This window comes from Lemur catta, chromosome 10, assembly GCF_020740605.2.
Source record: "Lemur catta isolate mLemCat1 chromosome 10, mLemCat1.pri, whole genome shotgun sequence".
NCBI lineage: Eukaryota > Metazoa > Chordata > Mammalia > Primates > Lemuridae > Lemur > Lemur catta.
Genome location: NC_059137.1, coordinates 20,609,056 through 20,628,812, shown reverse-complemented (window position 1 = coordinate 20,628,812; position 19,757 = coordinate 20,609,056). Strand labels below are relative to the sequence as shown.

Sequence of the window (19,757 nt, the reverse complement as noted above, 5' to 3'; positions counted from 1 at the left end):
TGGCCCATGCGCCTGTAGCTCGCACCCTCTGGTTTAAGCATCTTTCAGTTCAGGTCACCTCCAAATGTCACTCTTCAGCGTGGCCCCTGCACACTGCCATGGACGGCTGGCCCTGGTGGGAGGCACATGTGGAGGGGACAGGGTACGGACAGGGCTAGGGGGACATTTGCTGGTCGAGGGCCTCTGTCACGTCCCTCTGAACAGTTGCTGCCTCCCTGCTCTTGTCCCAGAGTCCTGGCCACGACCACAAATGCTGTTCCTCAGGACCATCCTCTCTCTGTTGGAACCCGAAAGCCCCAAGATCAGGACCTTGGGGAAGACAAAGGTAGGGTCTTGATGCGCCGGACCCAGGGGGCTGCAAAGCTTTCTACACCCAGATCCTGGCCTCCGAGCTCATCCTCTCAACAAAAGCATGGGATCCTCTCCTTCCTCCTGCCGGCTCTCTTAACAAATGGGCCAGGGGTACGAGAGGCAAAGCCTGGACTGAACTAGCCACCGGCCCTCAGAACGCAGGTCACCCCCTGGAGGAATGTGGGTCCTGCCTGGGCGTCTGCTGCCAGGGTCAGCCCTCCACTTCACAGCATGTGAAGCCGGGCAGCATCCTTCAGGCCTCCGGGTGGATGCAGTTAGTGAGAGATGTTTATGAATTGGCCAGGCACAGCGGTTCACACCTGTAATCTCAGCACTTTTGGAGGCCAAGTTGGAAGGATCCCTTGAACCCAGGAGTTTGAGACCAGCCTGGGCAACATAGCAAGACCCTATCTCTATAAAAAATTTAAAAATTAGTCAAGCGTGGTGGCATGTACTTGCAGTCCCAGCTACTCTAGAGGATGAGGCAGGGGGAATCACTTAAACCCAGGAGTTTGAGGCTGCAGTGAGCTATGATCACGCCACTGCACTGTAGCCCAGGCAACAGAGAACGAGATGCTATCTCAGATAAATAAATAAATCAGATGTTTTTAAGTCCAGTGTGAATTTACAAACCGGAGGTTCACAGTTGTGTCCTTGGAGCAGCGTGGTCCTGGAGCGGCCCTGGACAGACAGCTCACCTACTCTCTTTCCCAAGGGGATTGAAGCCAGGTCAGACCAAGGGCTTCTGGCTCTGGTTGTCCCAGACACAGTGCAAAGGAAGGCTGATGAACATTCTCTTTCCAGGACAAAGGGCCAGAGTGGGGGTCCCAGGGGTCGGCACCCTGGGGCCATGCAGAGACACAGCGGAGGCTTTCCAGCTCCTGGCAGCTGGTTCTGGGGACTGAGCTACAGTCGAAATAAAACGCTGGAGAGGCATTCTGTGCGGCAAAGGACAGGGGCACTGTTTCAGGCACTCATGGGCTGTGTGCCCTGAGCTCGCTGGCCACACTAAGCACAATTATTTCTCCTGACCCTGGGTCACTGATGACCACCCCCAGCCTCTCCCAGAAACAGGTGCCCTGGGTTTCTTCTTCCTTTCTCTTCTAGCTTTATTAAAACAAAGCAGAACAATCCCATTTCACACTACTGTGGAGTAAATAGAACTGTGATTTATGTTCTATAATTTGCATAGCAATTTCACGTACTGAAGGCAGGGCTATTACATCCCAGCACCTGCCTTTCTCACTGCTGGGGAAAGCTGGGGTACCCATGCACCCGCCTCGGCTTTGTCCCCGCTCCCTCTCTCCCGCCTCGTCATGCTTTGATGACCATGGACACTCAGGACACCGACTTTCAGGAGTTTACAATTTGGGTTTTATTTGGACTCAGGTTGCTTGGCCCCGGCCTGCCATAGGGCCCCGGCCTGCCATAGGGCCCTGGGACAGACACCGGCCACCCTCCGGCTTACAGACAGGCCAGACATCAGCTGGGGATACGCAGCAGCTCCTCGTCCCCTGTGGACACAGACAGGCTCAGGGAGGGAACACCCAGGATGCGGGGAGTGGGGAGGCCTCCCGGGGCAGGGAAGGCAGCTAGAGCCAGGGCCCGAAACTCCTGCTTGCCGAGTGGCCTATCTGCAAAGGGCATTCCACAGGAGGATCTGATATTTTGCCTTTTCTCTTTTACAGCAGGTGCCATTCTCCAGTGAGAAACTCAAGGTACAGAAATCTTGAATGGCTGCTGTTTCCTGGAGCACCGTCACGGTTCTCATTGTATCAGTATGGTCATTAGTAATAGCAGTTGCCATTAGTTGAGTACTGACTCCATGCGAGGTCCTGTGCAGTCTGGGAGGCAGTGGGTACTTTGTCCCATTTTACAAGAAAAAAACTGAGGCTCAAATTGGCACTTGCTCATTGTGGCTGGCCTAAATGTGGCAGCACCAGAATTCGAGCCTGCTCTGCCCAGCTCCGCAGCCAGCCCTGCACACCCTCTACCTGTGCCTGGCAAAACACCTCCCTGGGTGCCCAGTCCCAGGTGAGGTCGGGCCCCAGGTTTGGCCCCATTTCACAGAGGAGAAGCTGAGGCCCAGAGCATGGATGGGCTGCTCACCAGGTACAGAGTCCAGAACTCAGCTCTGCAGACCCCCAGCCCCTACCAGGGCTCTCCCACCTAGACCCTGACAGCCCCTCGACCCCGCCTGCCTGGCACCCCGCAGGGCCTCCTACCATCACCAGGGACGCCGCAGTACTCATTGCACTCCTTCTCTGAGTAGAACTTATTGCCGTTGCCATGGCAGCCCCCATAGACGAACTGGACGCACTTCCCCTGGACAGCGTCAAATGCCCAGAGGTGGTGGAAAGCGCGGCAGGGACCACGGACTATGGGAAGATTGCAGGCCGCTGTGGGGTAGGGAGAGGCATGGAGCGTCAGTCATCCTTGCAACCGTAGACTGAGCATACATGGGACTGCTGAGCCTGGGGACCCTGCTCATCTAGAACACCTCATCCCTCTTTGACAGATGGGGAAACTGAGGTCCACAAGAAAAAAGTGACTTGCCTGGGACCCTCCATATCCAAATATGGAATTCCTATGATTTCAGCAAACTTGCCCTGGAGTTCCCCCACGGGAACCCTCTCTCAGCTACCTTTTCAGTCGGCAGGTGGTTTATTGGGAGGACAGGGTCACCGGGTGCAGAGTTCACAGAGGTGGGGCCCGTACTCGCCTATGGTTCGGCAGGTCTGCAGACACTCCTTCTCTGAGACGAAGTTGTTGGCGTTGCCCATGCAGCCGCCATACTGGAAGACCTCACAGGCCATGGATGTGCCATTGTAGAAATACCTGTTTGTCATTCCCATGCAGGGACCTGCCGAGTAGCCCAGCTGGCAGGAATCTGGGGAGAGGCAGACAGTGGTACTTCCCCATGTGTACCGAGCACCCATAATCAGCTGGGCACTTAATATGCGTCATCTCATCCAGTCTTCACCCCTACACTAAAAGGATTATCAACTCATTTTCTAGATGAGGAAACTGACCCTCAGAGAGGCAAATTCAAAACCACATCTGTTGGACTCCAGCACCAATGCTCATTCCACTCTGTGACGTGGGGAGTGACCCAACATCCACCATGTTGGTCATATCTGCCCCCAAACTCTGTAATGACAGTTGATATCTTCACCAGCCCCCATGCCGCCAGCCTGACCCCTTCACCGAGTCCCACTCCCTCGCCTTTGCTCCCATTGTTCCTTGCCCCTGAAATGCCTCCCTCTATAAAACTACCTGGATGCCTGGACACCTGGACATAGCATGGACTCCCCCTGACCCCTCCATCCTCTGAGCTCCCCAGCCCCTTAGCTGACCCTCCCATTAGGGCCCATCGTGTTCTTCCTTGGGTTCCTCTCCCACTAGACAAGATATGGGTGGTCTGTCTCCATGGCCCCAGAGCTTAGCACAGGGCCTGGGGAAGAGCAGGGTTCAGTATTTGCTGAGGGTGTTGGAGAGGGAGCTGTTTGCAGATAGTGCCAACTTGCTCCTACAAGAGCACTGACAGTCAGCCTGGCGGGCTGTTACCCCATAGACTAGATGAGGAAACCAAGGGCAGGAAGCCACACGATCACCCAGGTAGGGCAGGGACTAGCTTCTCATCCTGGAGCTGACAGTCCCTAAGCCCAGGACCTCCTTATGCTCCTCTCTCCCAGCTAAACCCCTAGCACAGTGCAGACTACTTGATCTGCCTTTTCTCAGCCCAGCCCTTGAGTCTCTAACAGATAAAGAGACTTCACAGTGACAAGAACATCTAGGGTGAGCCAACCGTGGGCCCTTCCTCCGGAGCATGGCAGAAAGGTTGAAAAGGCAGGTGGTCCCTACCTTCTTTCTTGATGACGTTAGTTAGTTGTTGCCCAGCCCCTGATCCTTCATCTTCTTGAGGTAGCACAGCCCGCCGGGCCCTCTGGGGGGGAGAAAAGAAGCTGTTGAGATACCTTGTTACCATTGCTCACCTGTACCCCTGGAATATATAAATAAACCATTTGCTTTGGGAATCAGGGTATAGATACAAGCACGGCTACTGGACTGGCTAACGGACTGTTCCCAAAATCATCAACCTGAATTCCAGAATGGGCATCAAAAGATAGATTTCTGGTCTGAAGTGAAAATCAGAACCATGAGGTTTAATAATACCCCCATATCCAACTTCCAGTTGAAGTGCCTGAAGAAATATGATAATGGAAAAGGATCTCCCCTAGAGTTGGAAATCAGGGGAAAATAGCATTCCCATGCTAGAAATGTGAAGGCATTTTTGCATGACAGAGTGTGGGTGCAACTGATTTGCAGGAAGGGCTGAACAGACCATCACTAACTGCTTGCAAAGGAAAAAAATCCATCCAGAGAGAACGAAGGGACCTCAAGACTGACCCTAACTCTTGGCTATGGTAGTGGGGACTGCGGCACAGGGAAGGCTACCAAAGCTGTCAAGAGGGTCTCTGGGTGTAGGGGGCCCTGAGGCAGGATCCCAGGGCAATTAAAGAAGGCATAAGGAGGGAACTGCTGGACACCAGGTAGCCATCCTGTCCACAGGTAAGACCTGGAACCTGAAATGATAGAACTAAAGTAAACTTAAACTTTCCTTTCTGCTTTTGAAGTGCAACTGAAAACTGTCAAAACTGCCAGGGACTCCCACTCTCTGCCAGACTCATCTCAAGCTGATGACATATACATCTTCCTTGGTGAGGGTGGAGGAACAGGGACAAGTTGTGGGACAAGTTAAATGATGCCGCTCCTCAGAAGAATTAGCCTGAGCTGAAGAAATATCCCCACTAAACACAGGATGACAGAAAGAAACAGGAGAATATTTAAACCATCAGTGAAATTCAATATGATAGGCACCAATGTAACTAAAGCCCACAGTGATGGAAATGAATATGTAGAAGAAGAAAATTATTGGACATAGAAAAGATGTTCAATTTAACCATATAGTAGAGATAATAAACTGTAGCTTAGATACTATAGGAAATAATCCACATACTGGGGATTCCAAAAGGAGAGGCAATCAATATAGAAATAATAGAAGAAAACTTTTCTGAGTTGAAGAAAGACCTGAGTTGCCCAATTATAAGGGAAAGGGAAATCAAAAAAATTAATGAAGAGCTCCTTCTTGGACATTCCTAGGGACAAAGGGTAAAGAGCCTGATGGCCCTCGGAGTAAATGGCAGCATTTGACACAGAAGCCCCTGAGCAATATTCTGAGGGTAATGAGGGAAAAGGGATCCTTCACTCATCCAAGCTATTGACCATATGATATAACCACAGAAAGACATTCTCAGTCACGCAAGGGTCTAGAAGTTTGCCACTCATGTATCTCTCCTGAAAAAACTACTTGTAGACACATTCCCACCAATTGAGAAGGGAATCTAAATGCCAGACATGGAAGATCTTAGAGCAAAGAAATGGCAGTAAGCTATAAAGCCAATAAAATATAGAGTTGAGTAACAAATAATTGTTAAAATAGTCATGCAATTTAATGTAAATATTTTCAAATTCTTTTTAAAAATGTAGAAAATGTAAATAATGTCAGATCATATCCACAAAAACAGGCATGTGAGAAACCTGAAAGGATTAAAATAAACAGTAAGAAACAAATATAGGTGTGCTATGTTTCTGTCTTGTGCAAGAGGAGTCAGTTATTTCATTCTTGACATTGATAAAGAAATATAGATTTTGTTGACATCTGGATTAAGATGGCAGATGCCATCTCAAAAGTTCTCTTCCCAAGCTCATGCCTATAATCCCAGATACTTGGGAAGCTGAGGCAGGAGGATCGCCTGAGCCCAGGAGTTTGAGGCTGCAGTGAGCTATGATCGTGCCACTACACTCCGGCCTGGGTGACAGAGCAAGACCCTGTCTCTAGAAAAAAAAAATTCTCTCCCCAATACCTAACATAGCAAAAAATTATTTTAAAAACACAGCTCCCAAACTGTCATCAATATCACTCATACAAAGAAAGGGGCATAATTTATAGCCAAAAATTTTAAAACTGGCAATCAAGAAAAGAAACAAAACATTCTGGACCTAACAGAATGGTTCGGCAGGGTGTAGCCCTTAACTGTTAGCTGTACTCTCCAACCTCCAGGACTGGTAATGTCATCAGATTTATAATTCTTCCTACTACTTCCAAATCCAGAGGGAAGAAAATTAAGGGGCACCCTATCTTTTCCTTTCCTGACAGAGGAGTAGTAAAAATGGCTTCTGGGTAGAAAGAGTAAAAAAAGGAAAATGGATTAGAGTTCAAGTCTAATGGAAGTGAAGGTTCTAGGGCTACACGATCTAGTTGAAGGATGTGTTGCCGTGGGACAAATGTACCTCACAACATCCTCAAACAGATTATGAGCCTTATATAGAATACTTAGCAGTCCTTCAAAAGAGAAGCAGAGGGATAATGTTATGAACTGAATTGTGTCCCCCCAAAATTCATATACTGGAGTCATAACCCCCAATACTTCAGAATGTGACCTTTTTTTGAAATAGGGTTGTTGTAAATGTAATTAAGATGAGGTCATTAGGGTGGGCCCTAATCCAATATGAGTGGTGTTAACGAAATTTGTACGCAGAGACACGCACACATTGAGAACACCATGTGGAGATGAAGGTAGTGGTTGGGGTGATGACTCTACAAGCCAAGGAACACCAAAGACTGCCAGCAAACCGCTAGGCGAGAGGTATGGAATGGAGTCTTTCTCATAGCCCTCAAAGGGAACCAACCCTTCCAATACCTTCATCTTGGACTTCTGGCCTCCAGAACTGTGAGATAATAAATTTATGTGGTTTAAACCCTCAGTTTGTGGAACTTTGTTATGGCAGCCCTAGGAAATTAATACATGGGGTATCGGGACCCACATGGTGCACCTGGGGGCAGCTTTTCACCCGTCCCCCTCCACCATCCTCTTGGACTTCAGAAAGGTGGATGAACACAAAATATGCAGACCTTATACTAAAGGAGGATGGGGTTGGGGGAAGAGGTGGGATTAGGCTCAAATTTGGTGGGAAGAGGGCCAAGGAGTAAATGACACCCCCTCCCCACCGTATCCGAACAGTCTAGACTAAACAGGGGCAAGCTAAAGAGAACTGGTACAGAAACTACCCAAACCACCTTGGAAACGAGTACAAAAATAAATAACCTGAACAAAAGGAGGAGCCCAGCTGGGTGGACACTGTCATAAACCGCCGAGATTTCCCCTCAGCAATGGACTTCAGCTGCAGGAAGTGCTGCTGTCAGAGGTCAGCCCTCCGAGGTCGGTCCCTTTTGTAGACTGTCTTCCCTAAAGGGCGCCATTTACCCTTTTTTTCTGTATATCCTTTTATCCACACATCTACATGCCAAGATTCCTGGAATGATGTGAATGTTGGTAGCTTTGAGGTGGTGGTGGGATTTTTTTTTTAAAAAAAATTTATTTATCTATATACTTTTCTGTATTGCTTTAATTCTTTATAATAAGCATATATTAGTTTTATAAAAATCAATGGTCATTTTCCTTTGAAAATATAGGAGCAAATATATACTACGTTAACAGTGTTAGTTCTATGTAGGAATAAGGACATTTTGTCTTTTTTTCAATTTTTGAGATGGTTTCTAAATATTACATGTTTACATATACAAATACATACACAGACACAGATATATGCACACATACATACACACATCAGTACAATAAACTAGGATATGTAACTTCCAAATAATCAGAGCAAAAAGAACAAAGAAGGTTTAAACAATATGGCTAAAGGCAGGAAAATAAAAGAGTAAGGAAGCCTAAAAAAATCAGAAGGCAGCATAGGAGAGGAAGGAGATGATTTGAGAAGCTGCTTGTTCTCAGTTTGCTGTTCTTTAGGGAAATTAATTGACTTTATTTTCATGTATTGAGTATTGTCATTTCATTATCAAGAGTTTTACTTCTTTTAGGGATTTTTTAGGCACTATGCTAAAAGCTTTTCTGCATGTCATTGAATTCTAGCACAACCCCGGAAGGTAAGTGTAATTATCCCATTTCACAGATGAGAAAAGTGAGGTCCCAACAGGGCGGCAACTAGCCAAAGTGGCAGAATTAAGATTGAGTGCAGGTGGGTGTGACTTCACCACTCACGCCCAACACTGCCTTCGCTCATGCCCTCTCAGTGAGCAAGGCCGGCCGAAACCCAGTGTGCAGAGCGCCTGGGCTGGGGCTGAGGTACTCACCGAGAGTGGGGCGGGCTCTGGTTCTCGCTGCTCTCCGGGCACACATTCACCTAGGTCAGAGGACAGGAGGGAGGAGTGAGGAAGACGACCAGGCTCTGGGGCAAGCCTAGTCCCGGATTTCTTTTGCAGTGCCAGGTGGGCACTGTGCCGGGAACTGTCTTGTCCATTAGCCACTTCATGAATGGCCCTGTCCACATGACTTGCTCAGGGACATTCACTGGAAAAGCAACAGACTGATGGCTGCACCATCACTACCATCTGTCCACCCCACCCCACCCCACAAGCATCATTTCTTCTGCATCATCATAGGAACAGCAACAGCTCACATTTATTGAGCACTTACTATGCACCATGCTGTTGCACATAATGGCTGCCTGTGTCTCACTGACTCCTCATAGCAACTCATAAGGGAGGCATTATTGGCCCCATTTTACAGATGAGGGAGATGAGGCTCTGAGACATTGACCAGCCAGCAGCCACGCAGCTAAGTTTGAACCCAGGAGCTCTGAGTCCAGAGCACATGCTCTTAACCCCAACACTCTGTTGCCTCCTAAGAGGTACCTGCGGATTCCAAACACAACCTCCCTGAGACACGTGGCAATAAAGTGAACACTGAATTGGTTCTAGTCCCGGCTCTGCCAGGTATGAGCTGTGACACTTGGAGCAATTCCAGTGGCTTCCCGATCCTCTGTAAAGAGGGGATGGGGTCTGTGGTCCCTTGTTTATCTCAGAGGGTGACAGTAAAGCCCCAGGGGCTGGGATAGTCTCTGGGGGCCATCAAGGATGAGGAGGGGACAGAAATTTGAGGTGGGGCGGGTGCCACGTACCTTTGTCGGCCATGATGAAGATGGAGTCGTCAGGGATGCCCACACCCTGGGCGACCGCTCTGAAGTCCTGCAGGAGGCTGTCCCTCAGCTGCCGCTCCCGCCCTGCAAGTGGGAGGCAGAGGAGACTCCTAGAACACCAGGTACCTAGGCTGGCAGGGCCTGAGATGCCTTTGCCCCGTGATTTGCATTTGGGGAAATTTGAAAACTGCTCACTCAGTTCAATCTCCTTGATACACTTCCGGAAAGACAGGCTCCCAGTGAGGAAGAGGGGTCCCTCCCAGGCTCCCACCCAGGCGTCCCCACACGGAGCTCTTCCCACTGCTTCCTATAAGGGCCTGGAGGCTCTGGAATTCTCTGGGTATGGAATTTTAGAGATCAAAAAAGAGGATTCTACCTCAGATGGGAGACTGAGCTCTACCTCCTCCAGGGAGAGTCAATGCTTGCACCTTTCTCCTAATTGGAGCTTTGTCCGGAGGAAAAAGCAAAGGTCCCTGCTCCTGTCCACTCCACTGTGCCTAGATCAGCGGTCCTCTCCCACCCCCAGCTCTGACGGGCTCGTCTCGTTATAGGATGTTACCATAGAGCTTGGCAGAGATGGAGGGCCCGTGGCGGCGGCTGAATTTCTTCGTCAGAAAGATGGCATACTCATCATAGTTGGTGTGGGCCACGTAGGACTCCATGGTTGCACCCCATTCTGCATGGGGCATGCGGGCAGACCAAAGGCATCAGTGGCCTGAAGGCTCTTCCAACTGGAGATCCGTCACCTACTCACCCATCGTCATTCCTTCATCCATCATCTCTCCACCCATCCCTCCCGCATAACCATTTATCAATTCATCCATCTTCAGTCTCTCTCTCTCTACCTATTGGTCTCCTCCATATATTCATCATTAATTGATCCACCATCATTCTATCCATCCATGCCCTGCATACATCAATCCGTCTCTCCATCTCCCTCCCTCCCTTCTTTCCCCTGTCACTCCACCAATTTATCTATTAGATAACTGATTAACTTGTTCATCCACACATATATCCATTTACCAATCATTTTTGTTCAATCATTCATTTTTTTGGTCCATCCATCCATCTAGCCAAACATTCATATACTCAGCCCTAACACAATTATTTGGCACACAGAACATATTTGATAAACATGTGCTGAATTAATGAATAAATTCATGTCCAAATGCCTCTCTCACTTAGTACCATGCACACAGTATGTGGTAGATGCTCAGTCCATTTTTACCAGCTGATTGCAGATGCCTAACAAGACATGAAGACTGGTGAGGTGGCCGCCATCACCGTATTCTGGGTGTGTGTGCTGGAGCCAGTGGGGGGGGGGGGTTGGGGAGGGTGAAGAAGGGGGAGAGGGAGAGGGAGGAGGCGGAGGTGGAGGAAGAAGAGGAAGAAGAAGAGGGAGGAGGAAGAGGAGGAGGGAAGAGGAAGAGGAGGAGGAAGAAAGGGAGGGAGGAGGAAGAGGAAGGAGGGAGGAGGAAGAGGAAGGAGGGACAAGGAAGAGGAAGAGGGAGGAGGGAGAAGAAAGAGAAGGAGGAAGAGGAGGAGCTGTTGTTTAGGGGAAGGCCAGATGACATCTCAGCAGAATAGGAGGAAAGGCTATAGAAGCAGAGAGCCGAGGGCATCAAGACAACGCGGGCGTCTCCTTCCACCCTACTTACGGGGCTTGTGATAGAGAAACTTCCCTTCGGTGCTTGTTTTCTCATAAGCCCCGGAGATCTCCTCACAGACACCTTTCCTGGAAACGAAGAAACCAAAAGAAAGTAACTTCCGGTGGAGACCATGGTCCTGAGACCCTACCCTTCTGCAGGGCTCTTTCTAGCCTTGGTTATTTTTTGGTTTTTCTTTGGTTTTTAATTTGGAAATTAATATTTCCAAGTATCTTGTTTAATCCTCACACTAGCCCCGAGAGACTCCCACTTTACATATGAGGGAACAGAGGGATAGGGAGAAAGCCACTGTCTATGCCATCCTCTTGGCAATGCCAGCGCCAAAACCACCTTCCTTAATCAAATGTGCACGTTATGCCGATGCACGGGCAGTTGGGGTGATGAATTAATGCACTGATTTATTTCTCATTCTGTGTCGCTCTTGCCCCGGTTTCCTCATCTATGAAATGGGGGTAATGATAATTTCTACCTCACATGGTTGTCGTGAGGATCAAATGAGATACTGTATGAAAAGAGCTGAGAGTACGCTCTTATCCCCCTATTTGCTAAAATTGTTACAGTGGTTACTATTCATCCAGTGAACATTTACTGTGCCAAGCCCTGTGCTACATGCCTGGGACACATAGGAGAGCGAGACAGACCTCATCCCCTCACAGAGCTCATGATGGCATGGGGCAGGCAGGCCAGCCAAAGGCAGATGCAAACAATGTGACAAGTGCCACATGGAGGGAAGCACAAGGTGCTCTCAGAGCACAAGGAAGGGCACGTAACCCGAACCTGGGGGCCCAGGAGGGCTTCCTGGAGGAGGTGACATGGAACCTGAGTTGACAGGAATTAGCCCAGGGCAGTAGGGAGAGGTGTTCCAAGCAGAAGGAACATCCAGGTGCAAAGGCCCGGAAGTGTGAGAGGCTGGAGGGTTTCAGGAACTGAAAGAAGATCTGCTTGGAGGTGTCTCAGAGCACGTGGGAGAGCGTGGGGCAGGGAGTGGCCTGGAAGGCCAAGTCAAAAGGTTTGAATCTTACTCCCAGGGCAATGGGGAGCCATGGAAGGGTCTTGAGCAGGTTTGAGTTTTCAAAAGGTCTTTCTGGTTGCTGGGTGAAGAATGGATTGGGTGAATGTTCAAGATTAGAAGTGGGGAAAGATTAAAGAGGAGTCCATTTCCTAGGTTGGATCCTTGGGGTAGAAGTGCCCATCTGGTCTAAGGATTGCCCAACTCGGAGGAGCAGGTTGCAAAACAGACTCCGTGTCGGGGCGTTGCCCTTGAGGTGTGGACAGGACCCTAGAAAGGGCCGTCCTTGCGGAAGACAGTAGAGGGGACTGCGGCTCAGGGGCAAGGTCCCGGCTGGAAGCAGAGATCGGTCACTTTCCAGGATGGGCAGGGAGGGTGGGGGCTCCGGTTCCGGTTCCACTCACCGCCACTGAGTGCTGGTCATGCTGACCTCCGCCTCTGTCGCCCCCTCTCCCAGCACCAGCGTGCTTATGCTCAGCCGGTCCTTGATCTTCTTCAGCCACGGGCAGGTGGAGCCGATGGCCAGGTTGTACCATTTCCCGTAGATCTAGGAGGCAGCCACGAGGCCTGGGGGTCTGGGTTTGCCTCGGCCCTCAAAGACTTGGCTGATGTCTGGTCCCCCCCCCAACCCATAATAGACCCTTCTAAGTGCTAGTGTCTCCTGGCTACCTGGAGGCTGTATAGCCTCCAGGGAGGACAGAGCCCTAAGGGGGAGTTGCAGGCATCACAGCGAGCTTAAGAAGGAAGGTGGCCCACAGAGGGCCTCGCTCCACTGAGATGTGGGATCTGTCCAAATCCCACCAACCACTGCTCCCGAAGTGCTGGAGTCCTGTCTTATACTCCTCTGGTGATGGGCTGCTCACCACCTCACAAGGCAGCCCGCAGCCCCGCATTTGGAAGTATCTCAAAAGTTTAATGAACATGGTGGAGCCATTCAGGACAGGCCTGCTGCCTCTTCCTTTTGACAGCGCACCGGAGAGCTGAAAGAGCCCTCGCGCTCCTGCAGGACGGGCCAACACACCAGGGCCAACACGCCATCCCAGACCACCACAAGGCCCTGTTCCTCACTGCCCCTGTGCCCGCAACACTTCTCATCCCTGCAAGTCAACAAAATCCACGCGACGCCACAGCTAGAAGGGTCTGAGAGCTCCTCACCCAGATGTGGAACCTGAGCCCCGGGTGGGGAGGTCCTGCTCCAGGCTACCCTGTGAGTCAGGCAGGGCAGAGCTGGGGCTGGGGGCGGCTCTGGGACCCCACACCCACAGCACCATGGCCTGCTCTGGGCTCACCCCGTGCCCAAGGTTGTGCACCCCCCGCCCCAATCTCTGTTCTGCTCTCCTTCCCATAAGCCCACATCCCAGCCTCAAAGCCACTGGGCACCCCGTGCCGCCCCAGGTCTCTGTCCACAGCCGGGCCTGGCCCTGAGCAGAGGGCGCAGGGTGAGCTACCAGAGACAGGCCGCAGGGAGAGGCGGGTGGCTAGAGAATGCAAGGTGGGAGAGGGGTGAGCAGGGACATTCACGGGAAGCCAGGTGCCCGTGTGGGGGCTGCAGGGGGGCGGCCAGCAGGACAAAGCCCTCTCTGGGGTGGGTTCCCATCAAAGCAAGGACTCCCCTTGGAGCCCACGAGGACCATAGAAATGTGACGTTTTACTCAAAGAATGTCAGCTGAGAGAGTCCCATAGAATGGCAGATGGATGGCTGTAGCTTCGAAGAACCCCAGAATCCCAGACAGTCTGAGCAGGAAGGGCCTTTGGGGACTGAGATCCCGAGACAAGCCGGACTTGCCCAGCAAGGCCCAGCTCTTTGGGCGCCCCGCCACCACAGCCACCACCAGCGAGGCCAGCCTTACCCAAGAGACATTGAAGTTTTCCTGCACTCGGATGTCGTCGGGCGGCGGTGCGGGGTCAGCACTCGCGGCCAGGCAGGCGGCCAGCAGCAGGAGCAGGGCCCCAGGGCTCCGCATGGCTCCGGGCTCTTCTGCCTCAGGCGTCTCTCGGGGCTCGGTCTGACAGCAGAGGGGCCACCACCTCCCTGCCCAGGGCAGCTGTGAACTGAGACTGGGGCAGGGGCCTGTGGCTCGTAAGTGACCTTGGTGTTTGCCCTTTCAGCTGGGGCCAATCAGGGCCCAAAGTCCAGCTCTGATCGATCCCTGTAGCCTGCCAGGGTCCACGGGACCAAGAAGTCAGGGTGGCTGTTTCAGAAGAGGCGTTGGCCACACACAGTGGGGCCCGGGTGGGCCAGGGCTGGGCTCAGCCCCCAGAAAGGCTCCTCCACGGGCTCCCCCCCTGTCACGAGGGCACACAAGGAGGCTGAGATGGGTAGCACCTGGCCTTTCACGCTGGCTCATTCCACCCGGGCCTCACGCCCCCGTGCCTAGCAGATTGAGCCCAGCTGGGCCCACTTCTCGCATGAGAGGACTGAGGCCCAGAAAGAGGAAGTGAGGTACCAGAGACCACAGGGCAGTCTATGGCGGAGCCAAGAGTAGAACCCAGGCGTCCTGTCCCCCGAGTTCCTTCTCTGACCCTCCAGCTTCCCCTGGCCTTTGCAAGTAATAGAGAAATGATGATGATGAGAATTACTATCACAGCTTCCACACACTGAGCGCTGGCTTCGTGCTGGCTCGGTGCCAAGCACATCACACACGCCCCAGGATTGAACGGAATCCCCACGGCAACCTCATGAAGTAGGTGCTATTTATCCCCTTTATAGACAGAGGATTTGAGTCTCCAAGGAGGGAAGTGACTTGCCCGGGTCCCTCCGCTGGGAAGTGGAGTTGCTGGGAAAGGCGGCATTTGGGGAGCCAGACAGCCAGCTGTGGATCTCACTGCTGTGTGACCTCGGGCAGGTCACTTTACCTCCTGGTGCCTCAGTTTCCTCAGCTGTAAATGGAGATGGCAGTAGTTCCTGGTCCCTCGCATTGCCACCAGGGTCAAAGGAGCCAACGCTTGCAAAGCGCTCACCAAGAGCTGAGTGGGTCTGGAGTGAGCGGAACAGTGTCTTCTCCAAATCCACGTCCACCCAGAACCACGGAATGTGGCCTTATTGCAGATGCGGTTAGTTAAGATGAGGTTGTACTGGGTGACAGGGGGTCCTACCTCCAGTGACCGGTATCTTTACGAGAGAACAGAGAGGGGGACGCAGACCCAGAGAGCTGCCCAGGGAAGATGGCGTGTGAGGGCCGAGGCAGAGATTGGAGCGAGGAAGCTGCACGTCAGGGACCACCAAGGATGAATGGCGGCCCACAGGGTAGCAAGAGGCAGGAAAGGACATTTCCCCGGAGCTTTCAAAGGAAGCCTGGCTCTGCTGACGGCTTGGTCTCAGACGTCTGCCCTCCGGTACCGTGACAGAACACATTTCTGTTGTTTCAAGCCACTTAGTTTGCTATGGCCGCCCTGGGAAACTAACATGGTGGTCCTTAAATGCAAAATTCTAAAGGAGAATGGAACCGAGTTCTGTTTGTCTCCAAAGCTCAAACTCTTGCCAGAGGTACCACTGGGCCATCTCTGTGGAGTTCGTTCTCCCGTGGTCCAGGCTGCTGTCCTTACTTCCTGCTCTTGGTATGGAACATCCCGCACACCAGCCTCCCCGCGAGAGCTGGGAATGACCCCTTTAGGCAGGTGGTTCTAACAAGGCCCCTGCTCACGTGAGAACCGGGTAGCTCCCCCCACATAGCCAGTGCACGAACAAAGGGTGGGTCGTGTCCCTTCTGTAAGGTCCAGGCAGCACAGCCCTCTTACACTGGCCCTCAGAACAAGTATGCCTCTATTCATAACAAGTGGGTGTGTTTCCTTCACCCCCTTATTGACAGCTCGGCCACCAATTGTATTTTCTTCTTGCTTTGGCTGCCAGGAAGCTCACAGCCGCGGTACACCTGCCTTGGTTTAGCTTTCTGGGACAGTTATCGTCCCTCATATTCACAAACTTCTCAGTTTTTTATGGTTCTGTTTATGATGGTAGCAAACAGGTGGTCTGAATTAATAGGGAAGGTATAGAACTGGAAGCCAAAAACCCTGACCTCTCCGGCTCTGCGTGACCCTGGGATGGCTTTGGCCCTCTGAAGCTCACTTTCCTAATCTGCAAACTGAAGATAACAGTCCCTGTTCTGTCTGCCAAGAGGGCAAGGGAGACAATGTGTGCGGAAGTGCTGTGTAAACTGTCCACTGCCTTACCTGTGTGATGACTCGGGTGTCTGTCTTTGGAGAAACTAGGCCTGGCATAAGAAATTTTTGTTTAAAAAAAGGAATAAATAAATAATAATAAACCATTAATAGAAATAAAGCCATCCAGCTAAGATTGCTTAGGGTGTACCAACACAGTGCGTCCGACCTTCACGGCAGGTGTGCATGATTAGGGTCATCAACCCGTGGTCCAGGTGGGAAGCCTGCGGCACACAGCGGGGAGCAAGCTCCCATCCCAGCCCCCCTTGGACAGGGCTGTGCATTAGACCCACGGCCTCTCCTGAGGGTGGGGAGAGGCCCAGAGGAGGGGTCTAGGGTGCTGATCTCTCCTGCCCCCAGGAATGTTTGTGCTCCTGAGATTATTAACCAGAGCAAACAGCCAATGCTGGCAAAGGCCACCTGGACCTTTGGCTGCTTTGTAAAAATTAACCCCGGGCCACAAGGATGCAAGGCCAGCAGCGTCAGAGGGGTGCTGACCCTTCATCCCCTCTGGCTGTCAGGGTGGGAGGAGGAGGCTCTGCGGCTTCTGCCCTCCTAGGGGGCCCAGAGCCCTAAGAGTCCGCAGGAATCGGGCAGGTTCTGGAGCCACTGCGAGGGGAGGGAGAGCCACTGCGCAGGGGGCCACTGGGCCTCAGGTGCCCCGTGCAGTAGGGAACAGAGGCCTCAACTTCCAGATGCACACACTGGGGCTCAGGGAGAAGATGGGACTTGTTCAAGATCACCCAGCTCGTGGCCACGCTGGGGGCCAGGCAGGCCTGACCCCAGTGCCCAGGCATTCCACTGATTTGTGCCCCAGAGAGGTCAATCAGGAGGCAGCGGAACTGGGAAAGCCAGTCCCTAGGAGGTTGTCCAGGAAGCAGGAAGAGTCCAGGCACTAGGACCCAGCGACTGGACCAGCAGGGAGTCAAGGGCAGGGGCTGGAACTCAGACCAGAGGGCACGGTCAAGGTTGGTCTTCCTCTGCTCACGGTGGAGAGGCGGGTGACCTTCCTCCCTGACAGGAGGCCTCACCTCAGTGCCTGGAGCCACAGCCTGGCCGCTCTGCACCCCCCGGCAAAGCTGGAGGTGGGCAGCACCCAGGACTCCATGACCAGCTGTTGCGAGGTTTTGTTACTCATTCCTCCACCCCTGTCCTAAAGAGCAAGGCCACCAGAGCCTTGACCAGTCCTTGTGACTTGCTGGGCCACCAAGGGGCAGCCCTTTCCCTCCCTGGCCTCAGCTTCTATGCCCAAACCTCCAAATGGGGGTAATATGCACTCACCGGACGGGACTGAAATAAGAACTGAATGAGGGGCACGTGTGCAAATGCTCCCCAAGTGCATACACTCGAGGGACCGCTGTTATAGGCACTTGGCGTCACACGTGTGGCCGCTGAGGGCTCCATGCACAGCTGCAAGTGCACCGAGAAGGCGCGAGCTTCCAGTGTCCAGCAGGGGGCAGCAGAGAACTTCCAGAAACACCACCGGGGTTTGCTCAGCTTGCTCCGTACAGAGCCCGAATGGTACAACCAGGGCTAGAAGCCAGCCTTTCCTAACCCCAAGCCTGCTTCAAATCCCGTGGTGAGTGTAAAACATTCAGCCTCTGCCTTGCCCGTCCCTACCCCGCTGGGGAGCCTGATGCTTGCTTGGGGCCCTTTTAAAAAAGTAGTTCCCTGGGGGATTCTGCTGGGAAACCAGAATTGGGCCCACTTGCTGTAGACCACAAAGGCTACTGTAACCCGAATAATCACTTTATTAAGTTCCTACTTTCTGCCAAGTCCTATTCTGACATGCCACAAGCATGTCGTACTGAATCTTCTATCTTACTACGCTTTACTTACACTTTTGCAGGCAGGGAAACTGAGGCTGAGATACAGGTGATCAGGTGTTGAGGGTCACTCAGCCAGCGAATAGCGAATTGAACCAAGATGTCTGCCTTACACCAAGGCACTTTGGGGACCTCCCAGACCTTGTCCCCTGATAAACAGCCGGACCTTTGGGCACGTACTTTCAGATACCTGGAGCTGACGGTCTCCCTTCACTGGACTCTTCATTCCGGGAGTCAGGCTCGTGTGAGCCTATTTCTCCCTTCCTCGGCCAAGAGCGTGCTCGGTGTCTGCTGCACCAAGTCCAGACCCTCTCTTCTTCCTTGGGGCCAAGCACTGTGCTGGGCACACAGTAGGTGCTCATTACAAAATGCCGATTGACTTAGACTATGGGGGAGCATTTAGGTCAGACCCCAAGAAGGACCACCCAAGTAGAAGACAGCTGAGGGAGATTGGGAAATTGAAATCACCATGTCCAAAGTCCTTTAATAACGATCAATGAATGAGTCAGCAAATGAATGAATGACTGGCCTGCTCAATGGCGTAATAAGCAAAGAGCCCTCACTCTGTGGTGGCCTTTCCTCGAGTCAACAAATTTGGGTTTGTCTGTGCACTGTGGCTGGGAGGACCCAGCGCGGCGTGATGGTTACACGCAGCTGAACTTCACACCCAGACAGACCTGGGGTCCAGTCATGGCTGCAACCCTGTCCTGCCTACTTGATCTTAGCTAAGTGACTTCAGCTTTCTGAGCTTTTCCTCTGTTAATTGGGGTTAATAAGAGCTCACTGGGATGTATGCGAATTAAATGATGAGAAGTATGTTATGTTCTTGCTCCTTGGAGAGAGCTTGGCAAAGAGTAATTGTTATCCCAGGGTCAAGGTTGCCCTTAGATAATATCAGTCCAGGTTCCCAGCTGTAGGAGCAAGTGGCTTAGCCTGGAGAAGCAGCTCACAGTATCCTTTTTTTTTTTTGAGACAGAGTCTTGCTCTGTTGCCCGGGCTAGAGTGAGTGCCATGGCGTCAGCCGAGCTCACAGCAACCTCAAACTCCTGGGCTTAAGCGATCCTCCTGCCTCAGCCTCCCGAGTAGCTGGGACTACAGGCATGTGCCACCATGCCTGGCTAATTTTTTCTATATATATTTTTAGTTGTCCAGATAACTTCTTTCTATTTTTAATAGAGACAGGGTCTTGCTCTTGCTCAGGCTGGTATCAAACTCATGACCTCAAGCGATCCACCCGCCTCGGCCTCCCAGAGTGCTAGGATTACAGGCGTGAGCCACTGCGCCCGGCCCAGAGTATCCTTAAGATCCGGCCACCCCAGGGACAGAGCTTGTGGCCTGGGATCTGGCTTCCTTCCTGTCCTGAGGAAAGGGCTCCCAAAGGAACAAACTTCCAAAGGCCTCGCCTGTGCCAGGAAGGGGGTGTGGGCACAGTCCTGCTCTCTGCAGGCCGGTCTCATCTGCCCATTGAAGCAGGACCCCCAGGGGCCTGCCCCAACTCCTGGCTGACCGAGTGGGTGGGAACCAACATCCTTGGAAAGACTAAAATTGCTAGTTCCTGAAACCACGAGGCGAGCTGAGTGAGCTCTTTGGAAAGTCCCACTGGCCTTTCTTCAATGAAGACAAATGAATTTATCTCAATCAGTTGCCTTGAAAGGCAGTGGGAACTCTTCCCTGGCTTTT

General features: G+C 52.0%; 1 protein-coding gene and 1 long non-coding RNA gene across 2 annotated transcripts; both read right to left on the bottom strand.

Annotated features, from left to right (window-relative positions):
- Positions 1-1,702: 1,702 nt before the first annotated feature.
- LOC123646500 (alpha-1-microglobulin/bikunin precursor) lies at positions 1,703-14,170 on the bottom strand. Its single transcript, XM_045563553.1, has 10 exons — positions 13,944-14,170; positions 12,498-12,640; positions 11,076-11,152; positions 9,977-10,093; positions 9,400-9,501; positions 8,573-8,622; positions 4,216-4,297; positions 3,074-3,241; positions 2,577-2,750; positions 1,703-1,865 (listed from the first exon to the last, which is right to left on the bottom strand). The coding sequence occupies exons 1-10, from the start codon at positions 14,055-14,057 to the stop codon at positions 1,834-1,836; spliced, it is 1,059 nt and encodes a 352-aa protein (XP_045419509.1). The 5' UTR covers positions 14,058-14,170; the 3' UTR covers positions 1,703-1,833.
- A 197-nt stretch (positions 14,171-14,367) lies between these two features.
- LOC123646501 lies at positions 14,368-17,653 on the bottom strand. Its single transcript, XR_006737923.1, has 3 exons — positions 17,533-17,653; positions 16,264-16,304; positions 14,368-14,379 (listed from the first exon to the last, which is right to left on the bottom strand). It is a non-coding gene; the product is annotated as an uncharacterized LOC123646501 (long non-coding RNA).
- Positions 17,654-19,757: the final 2,104 nt, after the last annotated feature.

Coding starts and splice junctions, on each gene's coding strand:
- LOC123646500 (XM_045563553.1), bottom strand. CDS start 14,057: ATGCGGAGCCCTGGGGCCCTGCTCCTGCTGCTGGCCGCCTGCCTGGCC. Junction 9,502..9,976: donor CATCTCTGCCAAGCTCTATG/GTAACATCCTAT, acceptor TCCCACTTGCAG/GGCGGGAGCGGCAGCTGAGG. Junction 8,623..9,399: donor CTTCATCATGGCCGACAAAG/GTACGTGGCACC, acceptor CCTCTGACCTAG/GTGAATGTGTGCCCGGAGAG.